Below are 26437 nucleotides of genomic sequence, written 5' to 3'. Positions count from 1 at the left end.
TACAGAGATACAGCCACATCAATGTTCATAGCTGCTCAATTCACAATAGCCAGACTGTGGAACCAACCTAGATGCCCTTCAATTGATAAATGGATAAAGAAACTGTGGTATATATATACAATGGAATATTACTCAGCTATAAAGAATAATAAAATTATGGCATTTGCAGGCAAATGGATGAAATTGGAGAATATCATGTTAAGAGAGATAAGCCAATCTCAAAAATCCAAAAGACAAATGATCTCACTGATAAGCAGATGATGACACATAATGGGGGGTGGGAGGGGGGCAAGAATGGAGGAAGGAGGGACTGTGTAGAGGGAAAAGAGGGGTGGGAGGGGTAGGGGGGAAGGAAAAAAATAACGGAATGAATCAAACATCATTACCCTATGTAAATGTATGATTATGCAAATGGTATGCTGTTACTCCATGTACAAACAGAAACAACATGTATCCCATTTGTTTACAAGAAAAATAAATAAAAAAAAAAAAAAAAAAAAAAAACCCAAGTTTGCTGGACTCACCTGCAGCTGGAGGCTCAAGGACCTATGCTTTATAGCTGTGGCATCCAGAACCTGGCTCATATAGGCCTGTCCTAGTTGCCATCTCCACTTGCTCCACCATACCCTGAAAGAGTAAATCAAAGACAGAAGTCAGGAAAAAAAACATCCAGAAAAGAGAAAGGTCATTATAGGCTAGGCCTCACACCCTCAGTTCAAGTACCCTTCTCTCACAGTGCCATCTCTAAACTGATGTCTAAGATCCACTGCGAAAGAAAGAAAAGAAAGAAAAGGGAAGGAAGGAAGGAAGGGAGGAAGGGAGGAAGGGAGGAAGGGAGGAAGGGAGGAAGGGAGGAAGGGAGGAAGGGAGGAAGGAAGGAAGGAAGGGAGGAAGGAAGGGAAAGAAAGAAAAGAAAAGAAAAGAAAAGAAAAGAAAAGAAAAGAAAAGAAAAGAAAAGAAAAGAAAAGAAAAGAAAAGAAAAGAGAGAAAAAGAAGGAAAGAGTCCTAGAATTGCCCATGTGGAAACATGACACCTAAAGTCACATCTAGCCTTAGGCACTACAGACGTGCTCTGGCCTACAGTTTATTTTCTAAACCCCTGAATTATTGCCAACATTTTAAAAATCAGGATCCAGATGCAGTGGTACATGACTATAACCCCAGTGACTCAGGAGGTTGAGAATGCAAGAGGATCGAAAGTTTGAGGCCAGCCTCAGAAACTTGGTAAGAACCTGACTTAAAAATCAAAAATAAGGGCTGGGGTTGTGGCTCAGTGGTAGAGTACTTGCCTAGCATGAGTGAGGCCCTGGGTTCAATCCTTGGTACCACATAAAAATACATAAAATGAAGGTATTGTATCCATGTATAACTAAAAATATTTTTTAAAAAAATCAACAATAAGCTGGATGTGGTGGAGCATACCTATAATCCCAGCAACTTGGGAGGCAGAGGTAGGAGGATCACAAGTTCAAGGACAGCCTCAACAACTTAGTGAGGCTCTAAGCAACTTAACAAGATCTTGTCTCAAAATAAAAAGTAAAACAGGCTGGGGATGTGGTTCAGTGCTTAAGCACCCCTGGATTCAATCCTTGGTATAAATAAATAAATAAATAAACAAACAAACAAACAAACAGGTTGGGGTGTGCCTCAGTGGTAGAGCACCCTGGATTTAGTCTATAGTACTACAATAAATAAATAAATAAATAAATAAATAGATAAATAAATAAATAAAAAGAAATAAAAATTAGAAGGTTTTACTGAAGAAGTTACAAAAAACAGTGGCTTTTAGATTTCCAGTCTTGTTGGATCCCATCCCTTCCTACTATCTTAGCCAGGTTTTCAGTTAAGTCTTGGGGGTTTTTTCTTCCTTTTTTTTTTTTTTGGTGGTCCTAGGGATTGAAAACAGTCTCGTGCATACTAGCCAGCACTCTACCACTGAGCCACATTGCCAGCCCCTGCTTATTTTCTACTTTGCTGTAGGAAAACAATGTGAGAAAATGAGAGTTTGCAACCTCTGTTTTAGAGAAACAAATTGCTTGCCTGATCTCTCTACCCACAAAGACCCCTCTCCTTTCTCCTAAACAAGACCATGCTAATGCATCATTAACAATCTCTAGCTATCCTGAATTATCACTTTTCTTTATAAGAATTTTAAAACTTAGGGCTGGGGTTGTGGCTCAGTGGCAGAGCACTTGCCTAGCATGTGTGAGGCACTGGGTTCGATCCTCAGCACCACAAAAAAAATAAATAAAAGGTCCATGAACAAATTTTTAAAAATTAAAAAAAAAAAGAAATTAAAAAATTTTAGGGGTATGGAAAAAGGGGAAAGTCATGAACCAAAATTGATTGCCATGCATGTATGAGTTTTTCAGGATGAACCCAACCACTATGTAAAACATTTACTAAAGCCCTAATTAAAAAACAAAAACAAAAAAACAAAACAAAACAAAAAACAAAAAATCTAAAACAATCTAAATTAAAAAAAATTTTTTTAGGGAATTACAAGTTCCCTGAACATAGCTCCAGCACCAGTGTAGTCCCAGAACATTTTAAGCCTGCAATAAATATACATTGAGTAAATGAACTGATTGTATAAAATATATTCCACATAGACTCAACTAGAATTGCATATTAGTTATTTCAAAATACTGAATGAATTTAAGATAACTATTTTATCCCTATTTAAATAACTTCTTTATGTTCACTGATGTTCTGAACACTGCTTAAAAATATTACTTTATTTATTCTCAATGGCAACCTTGAAAGATTCCCAACAGTGTGCCTACTTCACAGATGAGAAAATGATGACTTAGAGAAGTGAAGTGTCCCAATAATATATGTTGAAACAGGGATTCAAATCCAAGTCAGTGTAGCTGCAAAGATATCCATGCTGTATTTAGTGCCCAGGTTTTCTGGGCAGATGCTGAGCTTTTAGTATACTGCCAATCAGGACCCAGAGAACCATCAGAGACAATGTAAAGGGGAATCAGTCTCATTATATAGTAGTTCACTGGTACACATATCATGACTACTTCATGTCCTTCCAATGTGTCCACAATGTTGATGAGATGTAATGCAGAGCAGTAGTTAAAAGCAAGGGTGGGTGAGCCCTAGTTTTTGCTAATTACAACTTACATGAGTTCAGGCAACCTTCCTGGGCCTTACAGTTTATGATGAGAATTAAATGAGACACTTTACATTAAAAAATTAACACATTACACTAACTTAACACAGGTTTTATTTTTTATTATTTTTAAAGTCATCAATAAACAACATCTATTGAACATAGGGTTTATAACACAGTAAAGTACTCAATAAGAATTATGAGAAAGTTTAATCTTTGTAGTTGAACAAGTTATCAATAAATATTAGGCATCAGCTGTGTTCAAAACATTTTTTTCAGGTGGGTTAAATAAGCATAAAACTGCTGAGATAAAATAATGGCTGTTAATCTATAGGGCAATTGAGCATACTCACTGTAAGATACTCCGCTGCCTAAACTCCAGAGCAATGGTCTCCATCTGTAGTTTGGTTCTACGAACAAACACGTAAATCAACCAGGATTTCCAGGCTTGTTGCATCTTTTGTTTTGCATCTAGATACACCAAAGAGATGTTTTTTATTTTTTATTTTATTTTATTTTAATTTATTTTATTTTATTTTTATTTTTGGTGCTAAGGATAGAACACAGGGGGGCTTAACCACTGAGCCACATCCTCAACCCCTTTTTTTGAGAAAAGGCCTTGCTAAATTGCTGAGGCTGGTCTAGAACATGCAATCCTCCTGCCTCAGCCTAGCAAAGTGACTGGGATTACAGGTGTACACCACCACACCTAGCAAGAGATGGTTTTTAAAGGGCTGACAGAAGATGAATTACTCTGGGTTACAAAGAAAGCTCAAGGGCTCTCTGTACTCAACCAGTCTTCAAATACTTCCCCCTTCAGCCTTGAGGTGCCCCCTGCTGGAAAAGTTGTGAAGTGCTACAAAATTAAAAAAAAAAAAAACAAGGATGCAAGTATATAAGACTACATTAAGTCACAAATCATTTATATGAAAATCAACATACTGAACTGTGAAGAAATCCTTCACTCTAAAATTGCTTATTTTTAATAAATACATATTCTACAGTATTTACACATCAAATGATGTGAATAAATAGGCAGCAAAAAAGGGAGCACTACAGGAATGTGACAAAATGGGTAGGAGTTGATAATTGTTGAAGTTCAGTGATGGACGCATCAAAGTTCATTATTTAAATCTTTCCTTAATATAAAGTTAAAGAAAAAACAAATCATGCTATAAAACTTATTATTCAAAGTAATAATTATGAAGTAGAATAAGCTAGACCAAAAAAAAGATGAGGGGCTGGGGAGATAGCTCAGTTGGTAGAGTACTCGCCTCACAAGCACAAGGCCCTGGGTTCAATCCCCAGCAGCACCACAAAAAAAAAAAAAAAAAAGATGAGCCAGGGATACTGGCACACACTTATTATAGTCTAGGTAAGAGGATTCTTTAAGCCCAGGAGTTTGAGGCCAGCCTACCTAGGCATCATAGTAATACTCCATTTTTAAAAATTTTTTTTGGTACTAGGGATTGAACCCAGGGCTGCATACGCGTTAGGCAAGCACTCAACCAACTGCACTATATCCCCAGTCCCTCCATCTTATTTTAAAAAGGAAAAAAAAAAAAAAAAAGGGGAAGATTTATCTGTTTGGGAAACAGACTATAAAGGACAAGTAATGATCATGAAGGAAAGAATTTATTACACACAGGAAATGCAAGGGCTCACAGTTCTCCTTTTGTAGTAAATTCTACTTCCACTATGAAAATCATCACTAATGAAGTAAATTTCTTTGCTTTATGAAATACACCAGAAAAAATAAAATTATGCAAACCATTTTTTTAACATTCTCCAAAATGTGGCCAGAAGACTATAGCTACTTTATATTTCAAATCAAAATATGAAGGAGATTTTAACATCTCTCTTCCTTGGGCTCATCCCAGACCTCAGTATTCAGCATATGTTGGGTATGAGGACTAGTATGGTATTGAGGTCTAGAGTCTGGTCTCCTGAGTAAGACAAGCTGGGGTTCTTAAAATTTTGTTTGGAGGAAGTATGCTGGGGTTGAAGAGCAGTGACAGACAATGGAAGAACAGTGACTGAGGTTGGGGGTCTCTGATGACTTCATGGCTGTGGCATGCCTGCTGTCCGGGAATGTTTCTGTGCAAGGGCACAAGATACCTAGCTGCTGTGCTATCACCCTGCCAGAGAAGGCTCTGTGCAAGAGTCTTATCAGATTCGACCTTGATCTCAAGCACATAGCTCCTAGGAATAGAGGAATTCTCATTGCTAGACAACCACAATGCTTCGCCAGCTCTGCTACTCCTGAGCCTGCCAGCTTAACAGTAACTTTTAACAATGGACCTCCCTTAGTGCCACTCAAAGCTAATAATGCACAATGCAACTGCAGAAAGGCTACATAGATGTTCTAGTTTCTATAACTTTCCTCAGTAGAAACAATAATGCTTGCATTAACCTGATAATGACACATATATAAATAAAAATTGATGGTGTAACTCTTTAGATTTGCTTCTCCATCAGAAAGCAACACTCCACCTGATCCTAGCTATTTATCTTCATAATCTTCATGAGTTTTTCTTTTCTAATCCCTCATCACCCCTCACCAGTATTGGCTGTGATGGTCACAGCACTGGGGATTGAACCCAGGAGCACTTTACCACTGAGCTACATTCTCAGTCCTTTTTATTTTTTATTTTGAGAGAGGATCTCACTAAGTTGCTTATGGCCTTGCTAAGTTACTGAGGTGGGTCTTGAACTTGCAATCTTCCTCCATCAGATTCCCAAATTGCTGGTATTACAGGTGTGCACCACTGTGCCCAACTAAAGATAGGTTTCAATATTGATTTTTTTCCCTTATAAGCAAAGTAACCTCACAAAAGTTCCTCATCTGTAAAATGGTACTCTCTTATAGGCATGTTTTTCATAAATAATTTAGTTTATGCTTTACAAACAAACATATCTAATAAATGCTAGCTATCATTTTCTAGGCACAGAACACAGGAATGTGCACTGTCTCTGCCTTGATTCTGATATATGTGACAATGGGAGGACTGTAATTCTCTCCAAGGCCTAAAAGAACTCATATTTTGGAAATAATTTTTTTAATCTTAAAAATTCAAGTGACTTTTCCCTTCTGTTCCATAATGTGTAAGCTACATTAATTATAACTATGAATAAAAATGTAAGCTAGCAGAATACACATTTTTCAAGTAAATGTGGAACATTTACAAGACAGGACATATTCTGGGCCACAAACCAAACCTTTAAATTAAAAGGACTGAAATCATACTGTATCTTATTCTCTAATCCATAATGGAATAAACTAAAATTCTTAGTAGAAAGACACTAGAAAATCCCCAAATATTAGGAAACTAAGCATACTTTTAAATTATCTGTGGGGCACATGCCTAATCACAGCAACTTGGAGGCTGAGGCAAAAGAACTCCAAGTTCCAAGCCAAGATGGACAACTCAATGAGATCCTGTCTTAAAATAAAAAATAAAAAAGACCGGGGATATAGCCCAGTAGTAGAGTGCTGCTGCTAGGATCTATCCCAGTACAAGGGGAAAAAAAAAAAAAAAAAAAAGAAGGAAAAGTCTGAAGTGTAATTAGAAATATTTTTTAACTGAATGAAAACAAATATAACATTAAAATTTGCATGATACAGTTAAAACACTTTAAGGGAACTTTATATATAACTAATGTCTCAAATCAACAACCTCAACTTGCACTTAAGAAACTAGAAAAATTAAAACCAAAGCTTCCATGTATGTTTGATATGTCAAAACACAGTCTACTGTCATGTATAACTAAAAAGAATAAAAATTTAAAAAAAACAAAGTTTGCAGAAGATAATAATACAGATAGGAACAAAATTTAAGGAACTTGAAGACAAAAAATAGTACAGAACATCAATGAACACAAAAGATGGTTACTTGCAGAGTCTAATAACAGATAAAGCTCTGGTCAGAATGGTCAAAAATAAAAGACTGAAGACACAAATCACCAACATCAAGAATTAAAAAAGGGTTCTGACTACAGATTCTGTAACACATTGAAGTTAATGAAATATTCCATGACCATAAAATTGACAACATATTTGAAATGGACCAATTCCTTAAGAACTCACTCAAAAAATAACAAAAATAACCTTATATCTATTTAAAAACTTGAACTCAAAAGCTTAAAATCCTTCAACAGAGAAAATGCAAGTACTAGAGGATTTCAGAGAATTTAACTAAACATTTAAGGAAAAAACAATACCAATCTATAAATCTGTCAGAAAATAGATGAGGTTGAAATACTTTCCAACACATTCTATTTGACCAGTATTACCTAGTATTAACCCAAACCAGACCAAAACATTACAAAAAAAAAAAAAAAACAGAGCAACATCCCATATGAACATAGAAGCAAAAATCTTCAACGAAGCCTGGAACAGTGCATGCCTGTGATACCAGTGGCTTGGGAGGCTGAGGCAGGAGACCTTTTTTTTTTTTTTTTTTTTTTGTAGTTGTACATGGACAGCCTGCCATTATTTGTTTACTTTTATGCAGTACTAAGGATCAAACCCAGTACTTCACATGTGCTAGGCAAGAGCTCTGCCACTGAGATACAGCCCCAGTCCAAACAAAAGATCTGGAACAGACATTTCACCAAAAAGGAGAGCAAGAGATTGCAAATAAGGACATACACACAGGAAAAGATAGTCAACATCATTACTTATTAGGGAAATTCAAACTAAAGTCACAATGAAACACCTATACTGACCTATCAGTATAGTTAAAACATTTTTTTTTTTCCAGATAGCAACACTAAGAGCTAGTGAGGATATGGAACAAGTACAATCTTCAAAAATTGCTGATGGGAATGCAAATGATACCACCACAGTAGAAAACAGTTTGATAGCTTCTTACAAAATTGAACAGACCTGAAATATCACAACAGACAGGATTGAAATACAAAACATAATTAGAAGCTATTTTGAAAATCTATACTCCAACAAAATAGAAAATTTCGAAGACATCAACAGGTTTCTAGAGACATATGAATTGCCTAAACTGAACGAGGAGGACATACACAATTTAAATAGACCAATTTCAAGTACTGAAATAGAAAAAGTCATCAAAAGCCTACCAACAAAGAAAAGTCCGGGACCAGATGGGTTCTCAGCCGAGTTCTACAAAACCTTTAAAGAAGAGCTCATTCCAATACTTCTCAAAGTATTCCATAAAATAGAAGAGGAGGGAACCCTCCCAAACTCATTCTATGAAGCCAATATCACACTGATACCTAAACCAGACAGAGACTCATCAAGGAAAGAAAATTTCAGACCAATATCCTTAATGAACATCGACACAAAAATTCTCAACAAAATTTTAGCAAATCGCATACAAAAACATATTAAAAAGATAGTGCACCATGATCAAGTGGGCTTCATCCCAGGTATGCAAGGTTGGTTCAACATCAGGAAATCAATAAACGTAATTCACCATATTAATAGACTTAAAGTCAAGAATCACATGATTATTTCAATAGATGCAGAAAAAGCATTTGATAAAATACAGCACCCCTTCATGCTCAAAACACTAGAAAAAATAGGGATAGTGGGAACATTCCTTAACATTGTAAAGGCCATTTATGCTAAGTCCATGGCTAATATCATTCTAAATGGTGAAAAACTGAAAGCATTCCCCCTAAAAACTGGAACAAGGCAGGGATGCCCTCTTTCACCACTTCTATTCAACATCGTTCTTGAGACTCTGGCCAGAGCAATTAGACAAACCAAAGAAATTAAAGGGATACGAATTGGAAAAGAAGAACTCAAACTATCCCTGTTCGCTGATGACATGATTATATATTTAGAGGAACCTGGAAATTCCACCAGAAAACTCTTAGAACTCATAAGTGAATTCAGTAAAGTAGCAGGTTACAAGATCAATGCTCATAAATCCAATGCATTTTTATACATAAGTGATGAATCTTCAGAAAGAGAAATTAGGAAAACTACCCCATTCACAATAGCCTCGAAAAAAATAAAATACTTGGGAATCAATCTCACAAAAGAGGTGAAAGACCTCTACAATGAGAACTATACAACACTAAAGAAAGAAATTAAAGAACACCTTAGAAGATGGAAAGTTCTTCCATGTTCTTGGATAGGAAGGATTAATATTGTCAAAATGGCCATACTACCTAAAGTGCTATACAAATTCAATGCAATTCCAATTAAAATCCCAAGACGTACCTTACAGAAATAGAGCAAGCAATTATGAAATTCATCTGGAAGAATAAGAAACCCAGAATAGCTAAAGCAATCCTTAGCAGGAAGAGTGAAACGGGGTATTGCAATACCAGATCTTCAACTCTACTACAAAGCAATAGTAACAAAAACGGCATGGTATTGGTACCAAAATAGAAAGGTAGATCAATGGTACAGAATAGAGGACACGGACACAAACCCAAATAAATACAATTTTCTCATACTAGACAAAGGTGCCAAAAATATGCAATGGAGAAAAGATAGCCTCTTCAACAAATGGTGCTGGGAGAATTGGAAATCCATATGCAACAGAATGAAATTAAACCCATATCTCTCACCATGCACGAAACTAAACTCAAAATGGATTAAGGACCTCGGAATCAGACCAGAGACCCTGCAGATTATAGAAGAAAAAGTAGGTCCAAATCTTCACCTTGTTGGTCTAGGATCAGACTTCCTTAACAGGACTCCCATAGCACAAGAAATAAAAGCTAGAATCAACCACTGGGATAGATTCAAACTAAAAAGCTTTCTCTCAGCAAAGGAAACTATCAGCAATGCGAAGAAAGAGCCTACAGAGTGGGAGAATATCTTTGCCAATCATACTTCAGATAGAGCACTAATCTCCAGAATCTATAAAGAACTCAAAAAACTCTACTCCAAGAATTCAAATAATCCAGTCGACAAATGGGCTAAGAAAATGAACAGACACTTCACAGAAGAAGATCTACAAGCAATCAACAAACATATGGAAAAATGTTCAACATCTCTAGAAATAAGAGAAATGCAAATCAAAACCACCCTAAGATTCCATCTCACCCCAATTAGAATGGCAATTATCAAGAACACGAGCAACAACAGGTGTTGGCAAGGATGTGGGGAGAAAGGTACACTCATACATTGCTGATGGAGCTGCAAATTAGTGCAGCCACTCTGGAAAGCAGTGTGGAGATTCCTTAGAAAACTTGGAATGGACCCTCCATTTGACCCAGCTATCCCACTCCTTGGCCTATACCCAAAGGACTTAAAATCAGCATACTACAGAGATACAGCCACATCAATGTTCATAGCTGCTCAATTCACAATAGCCAGACTGTGGAACCAACCTAGATGCCCTTCAATTGATGAGTAGATAAAGAAACTGTGGTACATATATACAATGGAATATTACTCAGCCATAAAGAATGATAAAATTATGGCATTTGCAGGCAAATGGATGAAATTGGAGAATATCATGCTAAGTGAGATAAGCCAATCTCAAAAAGCCAAAGGACGAATGATATCGCTAATAAGTGGAGGATGACACATAATGGGGGGGAGGGAAGGGTTAGTGTTAGGGTTAGAGTTAGGGTTAGGGAGGGGGGCAAGTATGGAGGAAGGAAGTACTGTATAGAGGGTAAAGAGGGGTGGGAGGGGTGGGGGGAAGGGAAAAAATAACAGAATGAATCAAACAACATTACTCTATGTAAATTTATGATTACACAAATGGTATGCCTTTATGCCATGTACAAGCAGAGAAACAACATGTATCCCATTTGTTTACAATAAAAAAAAATAAATAAAATAAAATAAAATTTAAAAATTGAACAGACCTACTAGTGTATGATTCAGCAATACTTTCAGATTATTTACCCAAGAGAAGTATCCACACAGAAACCTATACATGAATGATTCTACCAACACTATTCAAGATTTATTTATTTTTTCTTTTTTTGCAGAGCTGGGGTTCAAACCCAGGATTCTGAACATAGTAGGCAAGTGCTCTACCATCCTTCACTATTTGTAACTGTCAAAGATGAAGTTTTTTCCACTTCACAGAAGAAATACAATCAATCAACAAACATGAAAAAATGTTTATCATCTCTAGCACTTAGAGAAATGCAAATCAAAACTACTCTAAGATTCATCTCACTCCAGTCAGAATGGCAATGATCAAGAATACAAGCAATAATAAATGTTGTCCAGGATATGGGGGAAAATATACACTCATACACTGCTGGTGGGAATGCAGATTGGTGCAACCACTCTGGAAAGCAGTATGGAGATTCCTCAGAAAACTTGTAGTGGAACCACCATTTGACCCAGCTATCCCACTTCTTGGTTTATACCCAAAGGACTTAAAATCAGCACACTATGGTGACACAGCCACATCAATATTCGTAGCAGCTCAATTCACAATAGCTAAACTATGGAACCAAGTTAGGTGTCCTTCAACAGATGAATAGATAAAGAAAATGTGATATATATATATACACATACACACACAATGGAATATTACTCAGCTTTAAAGAAGAATGAAATGCTGACATTTTCTGGTAAATGGATGGAATTAGAGAATATCATGGTAAGTGAACTAAGTCAATCCATCTCTTTAGATGGCATAAATCTTTCACCTTTTGCTAAAATGGGCTTGAAAATGGTTGGGTACAGTGGTGCATACCTGTAATCCCAGCTACTCTGAAGGCTAAGGCAGGAAAATTTCCAGTCTAGTGAGGACAACTTAGAAAGACCCTGTCTCAAAATAAACGTAAAGGAGGAACTGATGGACCATAGGTAGAAAGGTAAGTGCACATTCATTGTGGCCAGAAGTTAGGGCATGGGGCAGGAGAATAAGTAAAAATCTTATATGCCATACCAAGGAGACTTCACTTTATTATAAAGAGAAGTCAATGGATTATTTATTTTATTTTATTTTTTGTACTAGCTCTCCCATTGAGCTATTTCCCAAGCCCTATATTTTATTTTTTTGTTTTTGTTTTTTTCTTCCTGTCTTGTCTTCTTTATTTTCTTGATTTTGTGGGAGTTTTTAAAATTTATTTTTATTGTAAACAAATGGGATACATGTTATTTCTGTTTGTACATGAAGTAACAGCATACCATTTGCATAATCATACATTTACAAAGGTTAATGATGTTTGAATCATTCTGTTTATTTTTTCCTTCCCCCCCCACCCCTCCCACTCCTCTTTTCCCACTATACAGTCCCTCCTTCCTCCATTCTTGCACCCCTCCCACCTCCCATCATGTGTCATCATCCGCTTATCAGTGAGCTCATTCATCCTTTGGATTTTTGAGATTGGCTTATCTCACTTAGCATGATGTTCTCCAATTTCATCCATTTGCCTGCAAATGCCATAATTTTATTATTCTTTATGGCTGAGTAATATTCCATTGTATATATATATATATATATATATATATATATATATATATATATATACCACAGTTTCTTTATCCATTCATCAATTGAAGGACATCTAGGTTGGTTCCATAGTCTGGCTATTGTGAATTGAGCAGCTATGAACATTGATGTGGCTGTATCTCTGTAGTATGCTGATTTTAAGTCCTTTGGGTATAGGCCGAGGAGTGGGATAGCTAGGTCAAATGGTGGGTCCATTCCAAGTTTTCTAAGGAATCTCCACATTGCTTTCCAGAGTGGCTGCACTAATTTGCAGCCCCACCAGCAATGTATGAGTGTACCTTTTTCCTCACATCCTCTCCAACACCTATTGTTGCTTGTATTCTTGATAATCGCCATTCTAACTGGGGTGAGATGGAATCTTAGTGTAGTTTTGATTTGCATTTCTCTTATTACTAAAGATGGTGAACATTTTTTCATACGTTTGTTGATTGCCAAGCCCTATATTTTAATTTTTATTTTGAGACAGGGTCTAAGTTGCCAAGGCTGGCCTTGAACTTGTGATTCTCCTGCCTTAGACTCCTAAGTAGCTGGGATTATAGGTGTGTGCCAACATCCCTGGACCAAATAAACTTTTATGCAAGAGAGCAGTACGCTACAGTCTATGTCTTACCATGCTTGTAGCTATGCATATAATAAGAGGGAGAAAATAAGTACAGGGAGATGACTGAAGAGATACATATAACACTCTGGGGAAAAGATGAGGATTACTCTCAGTCAGTGGCCAAGAAAAAATGACTCCAAGTGATACCACAGAAGACTATCTTATAAAATTAGATAACTGATGATTTGAGGCATGAGGAATAAACATGCAGTCATCCTAAGTAAGGTTCTTAGGAAAAGTAGGAAGAAGAGTAGGTCTACCTGGAAAGGGAGCTGACAAGTATTTGTGACATACTGGATGAGTCTGAGGTACATTCATATGGAATGCCTATGAGGCAGCTGCTAATACAGGTTACATAATCCTTTTGAAAGTCTGTCTTTTTCCCTTGGACTCCTCACATGGGTTTTAGGATTCTACTAATGGAGGAACCACACAAGAACCAGCACTAAACTAACCACAGGATCACTAAGAGGCAACCTGGGCAAAATAGTTCAGAAATAAGTAGTATATGACTCTTCTCAAGTCTCCTGAAAACTGATACATCACAGCTAAATAGACTGCAATCCCAGTTGCCATAGGAGATACATAGCCAGAACAATGCACCAACAGGCATTGTCAGGACAAAGTCTCATTAAATGAACTTCAAGTGTGGAAACCATGCCATATGGAGAAAACCACAGGGATCTGATTATTCAGGAGTCTCCACTCAGAGATTATGCACTCTGAAAAAAGTAAAATGGAATCTTCCCTTTGATCTAGAGTTATTCTTGCTTCCAGACAATGTATTTATGAGTTAATCACACTTCCCGACAATGTGTTTGTCCTCCCCAAGAGCTTCTGTGAAAGTAAATGTGGCCATCTACTTTACACCACGTGCTTCCTTTTCTCACCATGATCCTCGGCTCTAATGTACTTGTTCCTCATCTCTTGCTGCTGATGCACATAGATCTTCCAATTCTGGAACATTAGGTTGTACAAGTAATATCTGAGGAACCAGAAAAGCAAAAGCAAATGATATATGGCATATATTCTTTTCTTTTCTTTTTGGTACTGGGGATGGAACCCCGGATCACTTTACCACTGAGCTACCTTTCTAGCCCTTTTAAATTTTAAGACAGGGTCTTACTAAATTGTCAAGGTTGGCCTTAAACTCACAATTCTCTTGCCTCAGCCTCCAAAGTCACTGGGACCATAGATATGCACCACTGCAGCTGGTGCAAATAGCACTGCCTTTTTTTTTTTTTTTTTTTTTTTTTCTTTTCTTTTTTTGGTACTGGGGATTGAACCCAGGAGAGCTTTAAAACTGAGCTATATCCACAGCCCTTTGTATTTTTCACTTTGAGACAGGGTCTTGCTAAGTTGCCCAGGTTGGCCTTGAACTTGAGATCCCGTGCATCATCCTCCCAAGGTGCTGGGATCACAGGTGTGCAACACTGCACCCAGCACTAATCACTAATGTCAGTTTTTTTTTGTTTGTTTGTTTGTTTTTTTTTTGGGTGATGGGGATTGAACCCAGGGCCCTGTGCATTCAAGGCAAGCACTTTATCAACTGAGCTATATCCCCAGCCCACTAATGGCATTTTAAGACAAAACAACTCTCAATTCAGCATATCCAGTCTGTTCTATACACGGAACACAGAGGCTTCTGACACACACAAAAAAACCTATAAGCACTTAAGCAAAAATTCCATTTCCTATAATCACAGTGAAATTATTCTCCTTGGAAAAAGTCATTTTCTATACCTTTAAGTGTCACTGAGAAAGAAAAGCCTGACTTCTCCTAGAAATAACTTCACTTTCAACATGCACAAAGCCATGATATTTGGAAAGACGCTCATATCTCAATCATTTTAATCATCCACACTATGAAAAACATTATTTCTCCTTTGCACTGAAATATGGTCAATGGCACTTTCTCCTTTTTCTTCTCCTTGATACAGACACCACACATCTTGAGACTTTCATCCCTCCATAATTTCACCACCCCAATTCCAAAACTTGATTTCATACTCTATCAGCTTTTAGAACTGTTCAGTGTGTGTGTGTCTGTCTCTCTCCGTTTTTTTTTTTTTTTTTTTTTTTGCAGAGATTGAACCTAGGGGTGCTCAACCACTAAGCCACGCATACCTGGACCTTTTTATATTATATTTAGACACAGGATCTTTCTAAGTTGCTTAGGGCCTCACTAACTTGCTAAAGCTGGCTTTGTACTTCAAGCCTCCTGTCTCAGCTTCCCCAGCCACTGGCATCACAGTGATGCACCACCACGCCAGGAACTCAATAGGTCTATTTTTAATGTGAAATAGCTGTAAGTCAGAACTCCTATCCCAACTAAAGTGACTATAATGACAATCAATATCACCTTAAAGATACAATGCACATATGCTTTTTTAAAAAAGAAAAGATCTAAAATTGAGTATTTGATCTATTTCCCAATTTTTTACTTTATTCCCTTCATCTCAGGAAATATGAATGTGAATGTCAATAATTAAGAATGTTTACTTTCTATTTTCCTTTTTTTTTTTTTTTCTCCCATGCAGGGGATTGAATTTAGGACGTTCAGCTACACATCCAGTTTCTCTATTTTCTTAATGTTCTATAATGGTCATATATTTTCCTCCTATAATCAATATAAATTAGAACAACACTTTTTAAATAATAGAACACTCTCAGAAATATAAGTGAGAATCAGTAAGAAGCCCCATTCAAATCATTAGCATGACCAATATGTAATGGTTATTAGAGGAGTGTGTGTGCATATGTATGTACACATACATGTGCATGCATGCATATTTGGGTTTAATTTAGGACTTAAAATTACTTACTCTAAAAATTATTTGAAGAAAACTAGAAAGCAATCTAAGGCTTTACTCCTTTTGACCAGAAACATGCCAACAAGGAATCTCACAATATGTCAAATCTATATTATAAAATGTGTAATTTAAAAATCTGTATTTTAAAATGAAGTAATATGACATACAATCTGACCTATAGTGACAGTTGGCTCGAACACAGAGTTTCCATTCTCGATGTAAAACCCACCACTCTTCTTTCCATTCTTCAAAGACTTTCCGTAGTAGTCTCTCCTCATAGTAAAACCTTGGGCCATGAAAAACATAAGAGAGGTAGACAAGATGAAGTTGGAGGGCTGGGGTTGTAGCTCAGTGGTAGAGCACTCGCCCAGCACTCACCTAGTATGTACTGGGTTTGATTCTCAGCACCATATATAAATAAATAAAATAAAGGTCCATTGGCAACTAAAAAAAAAAAAAAATTGGAAAAAAAAAAAGATGAAGTTGGAGCTAGCATTCATCCCAAAATCAGTTTCTTATTACCATCACCTTCTTAACAAAAAGTAAACACCAAAATAAATTAAAAATAGACATATTTAACTTTGTCACATCAAAACTTAGAACTTTTTTTTTTTTTTTTTTTTTTTTTTCGGTACTGAGGATCGAACCCAGGACCTCGTGCTTGCAAGGCAAGCACTCTACCAACTGAGCTATCTCCCCAGCCCAAAACTTAGAACTATTAAGCAAGAAATGAGGATAAAAATTCATACTATATATCTTATTGACTAAAGATGCTAAAGTAAAATTAAAATCTTAATTTAATAAGTGAATTGAGAATTATTTCAAATTAATTCATCAGACCAAAAAATATTTTTTATTCGCACTGTTAAGGTGATTGATAACTCAATAATATGGATCCTGTCAAACAATTTGAATTTCTTTCAAGGTTCTTCAGGTTGACATTCCCTTCTTGCCCACTCTGATTTTTCAAGCTGGCTTACAAAGTTATTCATAAGGAAGCTGGGCATAGTGGTGCATAGAGGTTCAGGAGGCTGAGGCAAGAGGATCATGAGTTCAAAGTCAATCTCAGTTATTTAGTGAGGTTCTGAGAACTTAGCAAGACCCTGTCTCAAGCAGTTACAAAAAAAAAAAAAAAAGAGGGCTGGGGATGTGGCTCAATGGTTAAGCGCCCCTGGATTCAATGCCTGGTACAAAAAAAAAAAAAAAAAAATCAAAGATATTCATAAGGAAATTCACCTTATTACTATTAATAATTTTTAAGAAGAGCACAAATGCCCCCCCAAAAAAAGACTAATTTAATCAATGTGTTGTAGTTAATTTTCATGAAAGAAGTAGAGGAAAAGGTATAAAAATGAGCAGACGCTTAGGAAAAATAATTGTATGGTATATATAATATGGTACCGTTTTTTTTGGCACTGAGAATTGAATCCAAAGGTGCTTTACCACTGACCTACATCCCCAGCCTAAGTTGCTTAGGGTATAAGTTGCTGAGGCTGGCCTCGAACTTGTGGTCCTCCTACCTCAGTCTCCTGAGTTGCTGAGATTACAGGCATGCACCATGACACCTAGCTGGCACCATTTTTTAAATGAATACTTTATGTATATTCAGCCAGGTGCAGTAGCATGTGTTAATAATCCCAGTTACTCAGGAGGCTGAGAAAAGAGGATCACAAGTTCAAGGCCAGCATCAGCAACTTAGCAAGACCCTGTCTCAAACTGAAAAATACAAAGGGCTGGGGAAATAGTTCAGTGGTAAAGGATCCCTGGGGTAAATCCCCCAGACAAAAAAATAAAATAATGTATATTCAGCACCCATATGTTGAAATTATGTAACATGTAATACAAAAGCATATAAATATATGCATATATGTGTTCATGCATATGTGAATGATTATATTATACATATCAAAAGCCTGAAAAGACCTGCAGAATACCAAATTATTACCAATGGTTCTCAGAGAGGGATTAGAGACTAGAATTTTCTAAATTGTTAAGTTTTTGTAGTGTTTGAAAATTTTCAACAGGTTTGTTCATAATATTAAAACTTAAGTACCATTTGCACATTGTACAGTGAATATACCCATCTACCTCCTTCCCTTCCCAAAACACCACTAAAATAATAGCAAATGCATTTTAAAAGGCATATACCCACACAAATAAAATACAGCAAAAGATAATACACAAGATGTCAGCAAAGTTTAGGTGATAAAAAAGTAGGTACGCAAGTGGCAACTAAGTCACCAAATCAGAGAAGGCAGAGAACTGAAATGACATGGGGATAAGAGGCATCTGGAAAAGAGAAGCCCTTGATGGAGATGAAAAGAGAGGATTATATCACAAGTTGTTAGGTTCCTAGATCTTGTTCACCCAAGCCAAGACTCAGTTTCTCTCTGGAGAGGCTAAACCAGAGGGGCACCAGATTCTAGACTACTAGGCAAAGCTCTTGAGACACTCCCTAAACTGAGGGTTGACATAATGAACAGTGAAACTCCACTTCCTGCTTGCAGACAAACTTATAACTATCACCTCCCACTTTAAGCAGATCCCATGCCAGAAGAAATTCAGATGATTCCTCTACTCTGGGGAAAACTGATCATAAATTAAGAAAAAAAGGCCTTCAGAGACGCTGACAGCTGAAGGTTACCCAATGAAATCTCCTGGATTCTGTCCCCAAAGCCTAGGGAAACCCTTGATTTATAAGTACAAACACATAAAGCCTAAAATTCGCTTTTTAGTGTCTATTAAATATGAACAAACATCACAGAATCTCTTGCTATTTCAAAAAAGACTCCAACATGAAACAGTACCCAAAAGCACAAAAAGAGCCCCAAAGAAACAGTATAAGCGACAAAACTAAAAACAAACCAATCCTGACATTATTCTCAAAAAACTATGAGCTTCCAGGATACTATACTAATTTTTTAAAAGGAACATTCAAAGAACAAGAAAGAATTCCTGAAAAATTAAAAATATAACACCAGGAATGAAAAAAAATCAGTAAGACAGATAAAACAAAAGATGGGTTTGTAGGCCCCAGAAAGGACTGTGGTTTTTATTTTCAGCAGAAGGTCCCTGGAGGTTCCAGCAGACTGATGTGACAGGGCTTACACAGACTATCTACTAAGAAAAGTCAGAGTAGGAACATGGTTGGAAACGAGAAGGTTACTGGTATCACTTAGGGGAGAGGTGATGACAACTTGGACCAGGGTGGCAGCAACTTTAGGTGCTAAAAAGAGGTTGAATTCTGAATACATTTTAAAGTTGGAGAAACATGGTGTTGACATTTTGTATTTTTAATTGGGGTAGAAGAGAATAAAAAGAGTTAAGGATGGGGCTGGGGATGTGGCTCAGTTGGCAGAGTGCCTGCCTCGCAAGCACAAGGCCCTGGGTTCAATCATTAGCACCGCCAAAAAAAAAAGAGTTAAGGATGATTCCCAGATTTTTGACCTGAGTACCTAGAAGCATGGGAGTTGGTTTCTGCTAAGGTGAGAGGACTCAGCAGGGAGGTTTTATGGGAAAGACCAAGATTTCAATTTTGGACTTATTAAGTTGTGATGCCCAGTGCAGCTGTCATGTACGCAAAAGTCCACAGTTTTAGAGAAAGGTCTGGACTGGATGTACCCAACTTGGAATCACTGTGGGACTCAATATTGCCATGTTTCTGGGATGGGTAGATAAATAGTGCAAGGACTAGGTGTTGGGGTATTTCAATGAGGAAGAACCAAATAGGTAGAAGGAGCAAAGTGGAAGAAGAAAAAAAGTATGAGGATAGTAACATGGAGTTGGGAGAAAAAAAAGGCTTTCTGAAGAAAGGAATGACATGCTGTATTTGGATAAATGTCTCACAAAGGTGCACATGTTGAAGGTTCAGTTGTCAGCCTGTGGTGTTACAGGAAGGTACTGGAACCTTTCAAGGGTGGAGCCTAGCAGAAGGGCATGATCTCAGAGTGGATACTGGGACCCTGGCTCGTTCCTTTCCCACATCCTGCATGCCATGAGGTGTGCAATTTCCTTAACTATGCTCGCCTACCCTGATGTACTGCCTTGCCACAGTTCCACACGAAACAGAACCAAATGACCAGTAACTGAAATCATGAACCAAAATAAAATCTTCCTCCTTTGCTTATCTAAAGTATATCATCAGAGCAAAAGAAAGCTGACTAGCCTAGATGGACTACCTAAAGCTACTTGGTAAGTCAAGCAAATTCATCATTGATTTTGGCAAATTTAACAAAAATATTTTGGTGGAGAAATCTCATCCTGAGACGCCTGCTGGAAACTAAAAGGTCACTGTCAGAAAAGATTTTGGAAACCTATAGGGTCACTATAAGCCGATGGGGGGAAACTGCAATACCCCCAGATCTGCACTGCTAGAGGGGAAGATACAAGAACACAAAAAAACAAAGGAATGATCCAAACAAATCTAGATTCTATATTAATAGAATCCAGTGACAGTATGGTAGAACAAATGTAAGAAAAGGACTTCAGATTATACATGATTAAAATGAATCATGAAGCAAAGGATGAGACAAAAGAGCAAATGCAGGCAATGAATGATCACTCCAATAGCAGTTGAAAGAGCAACCGCAGGAAGCAAAAGATCAATTCAACAAAGCGATATAGAGTCTCAAAAAAAAAAAAAAAAAAACCCAAAAGGAAATCCTTGAAATGAAGGAAACAATAAACCAAATAAAAAACTCAATGGAAAGTATCACCAACAGACTAGACCACTTGGAAGACAGAACCTCAGACAATGAAGACAAAATATTTAATCTTGAAAATAAACTTGCCCACACAGAGAATATGGTAAGATGTCATGAACAGAATCTCCAAGAACTGAGCATTTCTCGCAGCACCAGGGGCGGGGCGTAGCCGACAGTGTGTGAGGAAAGGGGTTCTGAGGGAAGGGAGCGCTACCCGGCTAGCGGAAGGCGCAGGCCCAGCGTTTGCCGGCTGCGGATCATGCTGAACGGAGCACGCTGCAGGCTCGCCTCGACGCTGTGGAGGATACGCGCGCCGCCGTCAGCGATCATTCGTAGGTGCCTCCGCACGACGGGGTCGCTGTCCTTGGCAGATCAGAGCGAGAGGGCGAAAGAGCCGTCCCGCACTTTCGACCAGGCGCTGCTGGAGTTCCTAGTGTGTCCGCTCTCCAAAAAGCCGCTCAGATATGAAGCCTCAACAAATGAATTGATTAATGAAGAGTTGGGAATAGCCTATCCAATCATTGATGGAATTCCTAATATGATACCACAAGCAGCTAGAACAACACATCAGAATAAGAAACAAGAAGAAACGGAGCAGCACTAGTTTATAATTTTAAAAAATCAGCAATTCAATTTTCTTACTACTATATACCTTTTAAAAACAAGGTGGCGTGTAATAAGTGGGGAAGAAGAATGTTTCTGTCTCTGCCTACGTTGACTGTTCTGATCCCACTGATCTCTTTAGCAGGATTGTTCTACTCTGCCTCTGTGGAAGAAAACTTCCCACATGGCTGCACCAGTACTGCTAGCCTTTGCTTTTATAGTCTGCTCTTGCCGATAACCATACCAGTCTATGTGTTCTTTCACCTTTGGACTTGGATGGGTATTAAACTATTTAGACATAATTAATGCAGCCACAGCCAAGATGGTAAATATATTGCTGTTAGGTCTCAGGTATCTATCTCTGAAAGCTCATTTAGATGCAAATACTGGAGACTCTTTTAGTTTGCGAGAATATTGCTTTGCCTTGCTTCTCTTGGGCTTAGGACTATGGGAGGTTTAAGCTGCATAAGTGTCTTTGTACTTTTGTTCTGCCCTTATTTTTTGAAGATTCTGACTTAGAACTGCTGAATCAGAAAAAAACATTTCAACAGTATGTCTTGGAAATTAACACCCCTATTTATCTGAGGACTGTTTATTAGCTTAATATTTGGAATTTTATTTGTTTTAACTTCAGGATTAGTGGTAAAGCCACATCCATGTTAGGGATGACTCAGTTAATCCAAAGAAGCTTTGGAAGAATAGTTGTAGAGAAATGTATTTGAACTAGTGTTATAAAACTACATAGTAAAATGGAAATTTCATGTACTTAAAACAACTCAATTCATAAAATTACCTTAATCTCTTTGGTATCAAATGTTTACATTAATAAAATAAGAAATTGACATTTTCCCATAAAAAAAAAAAAAAAAAGAATCTCCAAGAACTATGGGACATCATGAAAAGACCAAATTGAAGAATTATCGGGATTGACGAAGGCACAGAGATACAAACCAAAGGAATGAACAACCTGCTCAATGAAATAATAGCAGAAAATTCCCCAAGCCCAAAGAATGAAATGGAACATCAAATACAAGAGGCTTACAAAACACCAAATGCACAAAATCACAATAGACCACACCAAGGCACATTATAATGAAAATGTCAAACATGCAAAGTAAAGATAAGATTTTGAAGGCTGTGAGAGAAAAGCATCAGATTACATAGAGGAGGAAACCTAAACGGATATCAGCAGATTTCTCAGCCCAGACTCTAAAAGCTAGAAGGGCCTGGAACAACATATTTCAAGCTCTCAAAGAACATGGTTGCCAACCAAGAATCCTATACCCAGCAAAACTAACCTTCAGATTTGAAGATGGAATAAAATCCTTCCATGATAAACGAAAGTTAAAAGAATTTACAAATAGAAAGCCTGCACTACAGAATATTCTCAACAAAATATTTCATGAGGAGGAAATGAAAAACAACAATGTAGGTCAGCAAAGGGAGGAACTACCTTAAAGGAAAAACCATTCAAAGGAGAAACCAAGTCAAGTTAAAAACCAAAAATAAGCCCAAATGACTGGGAACACAAATCATATCTCAATAATAACCCTGAACGTTAATGGCCTAAACTCATCAATCAAAAGACACAGACTGGCAGATTGGATTAAAAAGACCCAACAATATGCTGTGTTCAAGAGACTCGTCTCATAGAAAAAGACATCCACAGACTAAAGGTGAAAGGATGGGAAAAAACCTACAACACACACAGACTCAGTAAAAAAGCGGGGGTTTCCATCATTATTTCAGATTAAGTGGACTTCAAGCCAAAGTTAGTCAGAATGGATAAAGAAGGGCATTTCATACTGCTTAAGGGAACCATAAATCAGGAAGACATAACACTCGGAAATATTTATGCCCCAAACAATGGTGCATCCATGGACATCAAACAAATTCTTCACAATGCCAGGAATCAAATAGACCACAACACAATAATTCTGGGTGACTTTAACACACCACTATCACTACTGGATAGATCTTCCAAACAAAAACTAAACAAAGAAACCACAGAACTCAATAACACAATCAGTAACTTAGACTTAACAGACATATATAGAATATTCCATCCATCAATGAGCAAATTCACTTTCTTCTCAGCAGCACATGGAACCTTCTCGAAAATAGACCATATGTTGTTCCACAAAGCAGCCCTTAGGAAATGCAAAAAGATAGAGATACTGCCTTGTGTTCTATCAGATCATAATGGAATGAAATTACAAATCAATGACAAAATAAAAAACAAATTACTACAACACTTGGAGACTAAATAATATGCTACTGAATGAAGCCTGGATAACAGAAAACATCAGGGAGGAGATAAAAAAATTCTTAGAGGTCAATTACAATGACGATACAACACATCAAAATCTCTGGGACACTATGAAAGCGGTACTAAGAGGAAAATTCATTGCATGGAGCGCATTCCAGAAAAGAATAAAAAGTAAACAACTAAATGACCTAACAATACAGCTCAAAGCCCTAGAAAAAGAAGAACAGAATAACAGCAAAAGTAGTAGAAGACAGGAAGTAATTAAAATCAGAGCTGAAATCAATGAAATTGAAACAAAAGAAACAATTCAAAAAATTCACAAAACAGAAAGTTGGTTCTTCGAAAAAGTAAACAAAATAGACAAACCCTTAGCCACACTAACAAAGAGAAGGAGAGAGAAAATCGAATTACTAATTTTCGTGACAAAAACAGAAATATCATGATGGACACCACTGAAATACATAACATAATGAGAAGCTACTTTGAAAATCTATATTCCAACAAAATAGAAAATATCAAAGACATTGACAGATTTCTAGAGACATATGCTCCTCCCAAACTGAACCAGGAGGACATACACAATTTAAACAGCTCAATTTCAAGCAATTAAGTAGAAGAAGCCATCAAAAGCTTACCAACCAAAAACAGCCCAGGACCAGACGGATTCTCAGCCGAGTTCTACAAGACCTTCAAAGAAGAACTCATTCCGATACTTCTCAAAGTATTCCAGGAAATAGAAAAGGAGAGAACCCTACCAAACTTATTCTATGAAGCTAATATCACCCTCATACCCAAACCAGGCAAAGACACATCAAAGAAAGAAAAGTTTACACCAATATCTTTGATGAACATAGACGCAGAGATTCTTACAAAATACTGGCAAACCGTATCCAAAAACTTAAGAAGATAGTGCACCACAATCAAGTGGGGTTCACCCCGGGGATGCAAGGTTGGTTCAACATCCGTAAATCAATAAATGTAATCCATCATGTCAACAGACTTAAGGATAAGAATCATATGGTTATTTCAATTGACACAGAAAGAGCGTCCGACAAAATACAACACCTCTTCATGCTCAAAAACACTTGAAAAGACAGGGATAGTAGAAACATACCTGAACATTGTAAAGGCTATTTATGCTAAGCCCACGGCCAACATCATTCTTAATGGAGAAAAACCGAAAACATTCCCTTTAAAAACTGGAACAAGATGGGGATGCTCTCTTTCACCACTTCTTTTCAACAACGTCCTGGAAATACTAGCCAGAGCAATTAGGCAGACAAAAGAAGTTAAAGGGATACGAATAGGAAAAGAGGAACTCAGCAGTCACAATTTGCTGATGACAAGATTCTCTACCTAGAGGATCCAAAAACCTCCTCCAGAAAACTTCTAGACCTCATAAATGAATTCAGCAAAATAGCAGGATATAAAATCAACATGCGTAAATCTAAAGCATTTTTATACATAAGTGATGAAACATCTGAAAGGGAAATGAGGAAAACAACTCCATTCACAATAGCCTCAAAAAAATATTCACAATAGCCTTGGTTAGATTGGGAATCAATCTAACCAAAGAGGTGAAAGATCTCCACAATGAAAACTACAAAACACTGAAGAAACTGAGGAAGACCTTAGAAGATGGAAAGATCTAGGAATTAGACCTGAAACCCTTCACCAATAGAAGAAAAAGTAGGCCTGAATCTCCATCATGTTGGCTTAGGACCAGACGTCCTTAACAAGACCCCCACAGCACAAGAAATAAAAGTAAGAATCAATAAATGGAATAGATTGGAACTAAAAAGTTTTTTCTCAGCACAGGAAATAATAATGTGAAGAGAGAGCCTTCAAGAGTGGGATAAAATCTCTTCCACACAGACTTCAGACAGAGCACTCATCTCCAAAGTTTATAAAGAACTTAAAAAACTTTATACCCAAAATACAAAGAACCCAATCAATAAATGGGCTAAGGAAATGGGCAGACACTTCACAGAAGATATATAGGTGATCAACAAATATATGAAAAAGTGCTCATCGTCCCTAGTAATTAGAGAAATGCAAATTAAAACCACCCTAAGATTTCATCTAACTCCAATTAGAATGGCTATTATCAAGAACACAAGCAATAAGAAGTGTTGGCATGGATGTGGGGAAAAAGGCACACTCACACATTGCTGGTGGGGTTGCAAATTGGTACAGCCTCTCTGGAAAGCAGTATGGACCCATTCAGGAAGCCTGGAATGGACCCATCATTTGACTCAGCTATCCCACTCCTCGGTTTATACCCAAAGGACTTAAAATCAGCATACTGCAGTGATGCAGTGACATCAATGTTCACAGCAGTTCAATTCACAATAGCTAGATTGTGGAACCAACCTAGATGCCCTTCAATTGACAAATGGATAAAGAACCTGTGGTATATATACACAATGGACTCAGCCATAAAAAAGAATAAAAATTATGGCATTTGCTGGTAAATGGATGAAGTTGGAAAATATCATGCTAAGTGAAATAGGCCAAGCCCAAAAAACCAAAGACCGAATGTTTTCTCTGTTAAGTGCATAACAATATATAACGGGGGGTGAGGTGGGGGGAAAGGGGGGAAGAGAAGAATGAAGGAACTTTGGATGGGATAGAGGAAAAAGAGGTTGGAGGGGGCGGGGATGGAAAAACAGTAGCATGAAACAAGACAGTATTACCCTATATATATGTATGATTACATGAATGGTGTGAATCTACATTGTGTACAACCATAGAAATGAAAAGTTGTACCCCATTTGTGTACAATGAATCAAAATGTGTCTGTTAAAATAAAAAATATTTTAATAAAAAAAACCTAAAAAGCAGTGTTTCCAAGATTAAAAATTTTTTAAAAATCTGAAAGCCAAAAAATATATATATATAT

General features: G+C 37.1%; 3 protein-coding genes across 3 annotated transcripts in view; 2 read left to right on the top strand and 1 right to left on the bottom strand.

Moving 5' to 3' along the window:
* Positions 1-26437, bottom strand: part of SFI1 (SFI1 centrin binding protein) — a 105610-nt gene that overhangs the window by 48147 nt on the left and 31026 nt on the right. Inside the window, 5 exon segments of the mRNA XM_079149698.1 lie at positions 525-627; positions 2814-2873; positions 3478-3595; positions 14038-14132; positions 16136-16246. Coding sequence (XP_079005824.1) covers positions 525-627; positions 2814-2873; positions 3478-3595; positions 14038-14132; positions 16136-16246 — 487 coding nt within the window.
* On the top strand, positions 20864-21267 carry LOC306667274 (protein preY, mitochondrial-like; the record flags this gene model as incomplete). Its single annotated transcript, XM_079149756.1, has 1 exon — positions 20864-21267. Exon 1 carries the CDS (start codon positions 20923-20925, stop codon positions 21265-21267), a length of 345 nt encoding a protein of 114 aa, XP_079005882.1. The 5' UTR covers positions 20864-20922.
* Positions 21209-22112, top strand: LOC306667278 (phosphatidylinositol N-acetylglucosaminyltransferase subunit Y). The gene has a single exon (XM_079149762.1). It carries the CDS (start codon positions 21357-21359, stop codon positions 21570-21572), a length of 216 nt encoding a protein of 71 aa, XP_079005888.1. The 5' UTR covers positions 21209-21356; the 3' UTR covers positions 21573-22112.

The sequence above is a fragment of the Sciurus vulgaris genome, assembly GCF_902686455.1.
Source record: "Sciurus vulgaris genome assembly, chromosome: 8".
NCBI classification, from domain to species: domain Eukaryota; kingdom Metazoa; phylum Chordata; class Mammalia; order Rodentia; family Sciuridae; genus Sciurus; species Sciurus vulgaris.
The sequence above is the reverse complement of the archived record's forward strand: the minus strand, read 5'-3'. Positions and strand labels throughout refer to the sequence as shown.

Bases quoted from the DNA above. Each gene is read 5' to 3' on its own strand.
- LOC306667278 (XM_079149762.1), top strand. From the start codon at position 21,357: ATGTTTCTGTCTCTGCCTACGTTGACTGTTCTGATCCCACTGATCTCT.